The sequence below is a fragment of the Pongo abelii genome, chromosome X, assembly GCF_028885655.2.
Source record: "Pongo abelii isolate AG06213 chromosome X, NHGRI_mPonAbe1-v2.0_pri, whole genome shotgun sequence".
NCBI lineage: Eukaryota > Metazoa > Chordata > Mammalia > Primates > Hominidae > Pongo > Pongo abelii.
Genome location: NC_072008.2, coordinates 151,436,933 through 151,442,252, shown reverse-complemented (window position 1 = coordinate 151,442,252; position 5,320 = coordinate 151,436,933). Strand labels below are relative to the sequence as shown.

The following is a 5,320-nucleotide window of genomic DNA, read 5'->3' as shown; positions in this document are numbered from 1 at the left end:
TAATAGCTGATAGGTAGCTTTTCAATCCTCACCCTCCTCCCCATCCTTTACCCCCAAGTAGACACGGGTGTCTGTTGTTCCCTTCTTTGTGTCCATGCGTGCCGATGTTTAGCTCTTGCTTATAAATGGAAAAAGGTGGTATTCCATTTTCTGTTCCCATGTGAGTTCGCTTAGAATAATGGCCTCCAGTTCCATCCATGTTGCTGCAAAAGACATGATCTCGTTTTTTTATGGCTGCATAGTATTCCGTGCTGTTTATGTACCACATTGTCTTTATCCAGTCTGCTGTCGACGGGCCTTTAGGTTGATTCAATATCTTTGCTACTGTGAATAGTGCTGTCAAGAACATACGCATGCATAGGTCTTAATTGTAGAATGCTATATATCCTTTGGGTCTATATCCAGTAATGTGATTGCTGAGATGAATGGTAATTCTAAGTTCTTGCAGAAATCACCAAACTGCTTTCTACAATGGCTGAACTAAGTTACATTCCCATAAACAGTGTATAGGTGTTCTCTTGTCATTTCTTTCAAGGCAGCAGGTTTCTTTCTGGCCTAGGGTGTGTCTAGAAATGTTATCTAGGAGCTAGTGTCTGGAACAGGGGCTTCACAACCCCGACCAGTGCCCTGTCCCGCTGTAGTTGAGCTGGTATTCAAGATGCAAGAAAAAAAACGCTCCTCACTATTCCATCTCCTCAAGTGGAAGGAGGGGGTCTTTTATGGAGCCGCTAGCTGGGCAGTCTGGGGCTAGGGCAGGGGTGACACCAGCACTCACTTGGCTGCCCCAGCTGGTATCTCAGTAGGTCATGTGCACCCCTCCGCATACCCGCCACAATCCACTGCCTCTGGGCCCAATTCTATGCTAGAACTCACCTACAAGTTACAGATCTTATGGCCTAGACTGCCTTTAAGGTTTTCTGCAAAACCTGGAACAGTTTAGCCTTTCGTGGCAAGGTTTGCAGAAACTCAAGTTCCGATTCCTGGGATGGGTAATTGCCCTCTGGCTAGAGGTGGTTTAAATGCTCCCTTCCCAGATGGGAGTCAGCTAAGTTTGGTCTGGTTTTCCTTTCTCCTGTAAGAGACAGCACTGAGTTCAGTGACCCACAACTGCTCTGCTCTTGCTCTTCCAGCTTCCAGAGATGCTCTTTACACCACACTGCCACTGCCTAGGGTAGGGAAGGGGTGGGGTCAGCGATTCAAGACTGTTTATTCTAACTCTTCAGTGCCTCTTTTAGTGATACAACCAGGTACTATGAGAGTTTCCCTGATTTGGGGTTCTTATGGAGGTGTTTTCTACTGTGTGGATAGTTGTTAAATTTGTGTCCTTGCGAGGGGGCTGATCTGTGCAGCCTTCTGTTCTGTTTTTCTTGCTCCGCCTCTCTCAGCTTAGTTTTGGTTTTTGTTTGTTTGTTTGTTTTTCCTCTGCAATGCCTAAGGCTAGAGAATGTGATCCCATATTACTATCCTAAATATGAAAAATTCTTTAATGTCACGTGCTGGATGGAAATATGAGTTTGCAATGAGAAATACCTTCAATTGTACATATCAAAGAGTAAGAAAAAAAGCATTGGGATTTTTTGTTTTTACCTTGTGGTCCGACAACTTGAAAGAATATTCTTTTATTCCAAAGATGGTATGTGGGGGATTTTGTTCTGGAAATCAGTGCTAGGTATTTAGGTATTTGGTTGGAGAAAAGAAAACTGATTTTTGTCTATTGATATTTAGTATATTTTATTTTTTAATGTTATCAATGACAGTGTTATGACTTAGCAAACAACAGTTACAAATAACTAAAATTGTAATTGCTCCTGCATTTTTATTTAACTCTCTCATGTATCCTGAGAAGACCTTCTTGTTTTACCTAATTATCTCTCCAACATCCCCTGAAATCTCAACAGGTAGACACTATGTGAAGGTCAATTCAAAGACAGAAACTAAAACCCCATCCACGGGTGACTCCATGCTGAATCCCTGTGGTGTCTTTTCCCGCTAACCGATGTGTATCTATCAAGCAGTTTTCTTTTTCACTATAAATATTATACTGTTTGACATTTTAAGAAACATTGTCGTCAAAATCTATAGCCTTAATTAAATGATGAATTTCAGGAAATTATCATGCAAAATGGAAGGGTTATGAAGCCGATAATAGACACACTCTCCTAAAAATGATCTCACCACATCACGCCTAACCCTTCTCACCACCTTACAGTTCACGTTCCATGGAAAGAGTGCCTCATACTTAAGAGTGTTTTACTTTCCTTTTCCCAAGTCATGGCGATTTTGAATATTCACACTTTGCGGACATCAACACATTTCTAAAGCATCCTTATCTTGATTAAAGACTGTCGAGGTCATGAAAACAGTCACATAAATATTTCAGATGCATTGAAAATTTTGTTTTAGAATTGGCTCTTCAATCATTTCATTACAAGCAGTGCTTTCCTGCCGTTTACTTACTCCTACATCGACTATCTTCCTTTGTATTGTGCTTTGTGTTTTACAGAACATTTCCTCTTTATAAAGCATATATTTCTAACCTAGGAAGATATCAAATGGAAAGGGGATGGGAATACCTTTGATATGTACATTCAGCAGAACTATGTGCCGCCAGGTACAGTTGCTTGAACATATACACATCTCCACTTCCTGTGAGACAAAATTTTAAGAAGAAAATTTTCTTTAGGAATCAGTCCTCCCCCAGGCCTTATTTACAATGTCTGGCTTACTGTCAACCTGTGGGTCTGTCCACCAACCCTACAGGACCTCACATCCCTCCCTTCTCAAATGCCTACCTCTTCCCTTCCCTTCCCGCCCACCGTCAGAAAACAGGCAGAGATAGACACAGCCATCAGCTTCTCAAACTTCATTTTATTATTATCATAGCCGTTGGTGGTGAGGATTTGTCCAATTTGGTTTCTCCATGTTTCACCACCGCTCCCCAGCTGCTCACGATCCTTCAGATTGTTATGGATCTTCTGCCTGCACTGATGGGTCTTCTGACTCCTTGGCAGGTGTTTCCACAACTTCTCGAATTCGTTCTTCTTCCTCTTGCACGGGATTGATTGTGTCCTCTCGGGACTGGTCATTCTCCAGTTGAGTTGAATATATTTTCTTAACGTTCCTGTAGCGAACTTTTATTCTTATTTTTTTAAGAACCGGTTGGGGGGCTGAGTCCCTCTCTGGTTGGGGGGCTGAGTCCCTCTCTGGTTGGGGAGCTGAGTTCCCCTCTGGTGTCTCCTGCGTCTGCAAAGAAAACAGGGAGATGCCAGGAGGACATTATTTTGGGTGAACAGGATAGAGACTGGATAGCAAGGGGGGCTTCCTGAGAAGAAGGAATGCAAGTTGAGGAAGGGGTTTGATCCAGAGAAGAACAAGGTTGAATCACAGAGTAGGGATCTATGGGGAAGAAGAAGAAGAGCATGGGTAGGGTCATGTGTTAGTCCAAACTGCACCATTTTGTAAGTTCTTTGCTCTTTTGCAGACCTTGGTCAAAGTGAAACATCCCACGGGTGTTCAGGCCATTAGAAACATCCTGCCTAACCACCTGTCCACAAGGCGGACAAAGGCCCAAATAAAGAAACATCCCTATCATATCTTGCTTGGCAAAGTTCTAAGGAACACCACAATGGTATTCCACCAGAAAAAGGGCCAAACCACCTGATCATAAGAACATCTTATCAATATCCTGCCGGGCAGCAAGCCATACTGCCCAGGCCCCTCCCACCCATACCTATAAGCACCCCAGCCTGTAAGCGGCGGTGGGCTCTGGCATTAAGCTGGTCCCCCACTTCCACAATTGTCTGCAATATTCCTGTGCTGCTGTTTGAGCCGCCCCCGCTGTGTGTGTCTGTCTTTCACCCTCGCCTTCACTTCAAAACCTAACAATCTTACTTGCTCATTTTGGTAGTTCGTGTCACAGGGGCTCTTCCTCTTCTCCCCACTGGTGCTGGGATGTTCGTCATCCATAGTATGTACTATCTTTTTATCTACAGTAGGCGTTTGTAGCTTTTGAATCTTCCCGGTGAGATGGCCCAAAGCCCTTGCACTTCCTATATATACTCTCCTGGTGACAAGGCAAAGCTACACCCTTGAGCTTTGTTTGGTCATACAGGCAGTGTCCCAGCTAATGGCAGCCCTAGGGTGGCTCGGACATCACAAAGCACTACTGCTGACCACTCCCTGGGCTTGCGGGTGAAGGGTGACGGGGTGTAGAGCAAACCAAATGCTGTTGTTGTTTCAGCATCCCCTGAAGATGTATCCCAAAGCGATCTGCTGCCGCTCCTGATTTCTCCATGTTTAATGTTCATGGTTCACATGGAAGTCAGAGGATGATTCCTTCAAGCCCTTCCCCACAGCCATTCCTATTAAGTGATTCATTCTTTTGTCTTCCAGCCCTCACCATGACTTAGTATTTTCGATGTCTCACCTCAAATCCCCCAAGCTAGTGTGGCTACATTTATTTATTGGCGGAGATGTGAATTATCCCATTTCCCTCCTACAGTTCCTTTACATGCACCTTGAAGACCATTTACTTTTGGGCTACTGCCAGGCAAATTTCAACCCATGTTCTTTTACCCAATGTCCATGTAGTTCTTTTAAGTTTCCTATTTCCAATCTGAAATAATGGCCTTCAGTCTGTCAAAACTTTAGTGAATAAACATTCTTTACCGTGTATCCTAGTCTTGTTTCAAATCAGGGACGTATGTTCATAGTAAATGTAGTATCCCAACATGAATTCTACCAGTATGTGGGGTGGGGGAAGGAGTAAATATTCAAGTGCTGGAAGTTGTTCTGAGTATGTACCTGCAGGATACTACAATCTAAGACTAACATGAGGGTAGAAGCTTCAAGCCTTGGTGGCTTCCACGTGGTATTAAGCCTGGAGATGCACCGAGGGTAAGAGTTGAGGCTTGGGAGGCTCTGCCTAGATTTCAGAAGATGTATGGAAATGCCTGGATGTTCAGGCAGAAGTATGCTGCAGGGTTGGATCCCTCATGAAGGACCTCTACTAGGGCAATGTGAAGGGGAAATCTGGGGTTGGAGCCCTGACACAGAATCTCCACTGGGTCACTGCCTAGTGGAGCTGTGAGAAAAGAGCCACTGTCCTCCAGCCTCGAGAATACTAGATCCACTGACGGCGTGCACTGTGAACCTGGAAAAGCCAGAGGAACACAATGCCAGCCTGTGAAAGCAGTCATGGGGCTGTACCCGGCAAAGTCACAGGGGTGGAGCTGCCCAAAGCCTTGGGAGCCCACCTTTTGCATCAGTGTGTCCTAGATGTGAGACATGGAGTCAAATGAGATTATTTCAAAGGTTTAAG

The 5,320-nt window shown here is 44.4% G+C and overlaps 1 protein-coding gene across 1 annotated transcript; it reads right to left on the bottom strand.

Moving 5' to 3' along the window:
• Positions 1-2,849: 2,849 nt before the first annotated feature.
• Positions 2,850-4,056, bottom strand: LOC129053088 (sperm protein associated with the nucleus on the X chromosome N1-like). Its single transcript, XM_054545156.1, has 2 exons — positions 3,892-4,056; positions 2,850-3,243 (listed from the first exon to the last, which is right to left on the bottom strand). Exons 1-2 carry the CDS (start codon positions 3,964-3,966, stop codon positions 2,965-2,967), a joined length of 354 nt encoding a protein of 117 aa, XP_054401131.1. The 5' UTR covers positions 3,967-4,056; the 3' UTR covers positions 2,850-2,964.
• Between the last annotated feature and the right edge of the window lie 1,264 nt (positions 4,057-5,320).

Bases quoted from the DNA above. Each gene is read 5' to 3' on its own strand.
- LOC129053088 (XM_054545156.1), bottom strand. From the start codon at position 3,966: ATGGATGACGAACATCCCAGCACCAGTGGGGAGAAGAGGAAGAGCCCC. The intron at 3,244-3,891 runs GTAAGATTGTTA...TTTTCTTTGCAG, and splicing joins CGAACTACCAAAATGAGCAA to ACGCAGGAGACACCAGAGGG.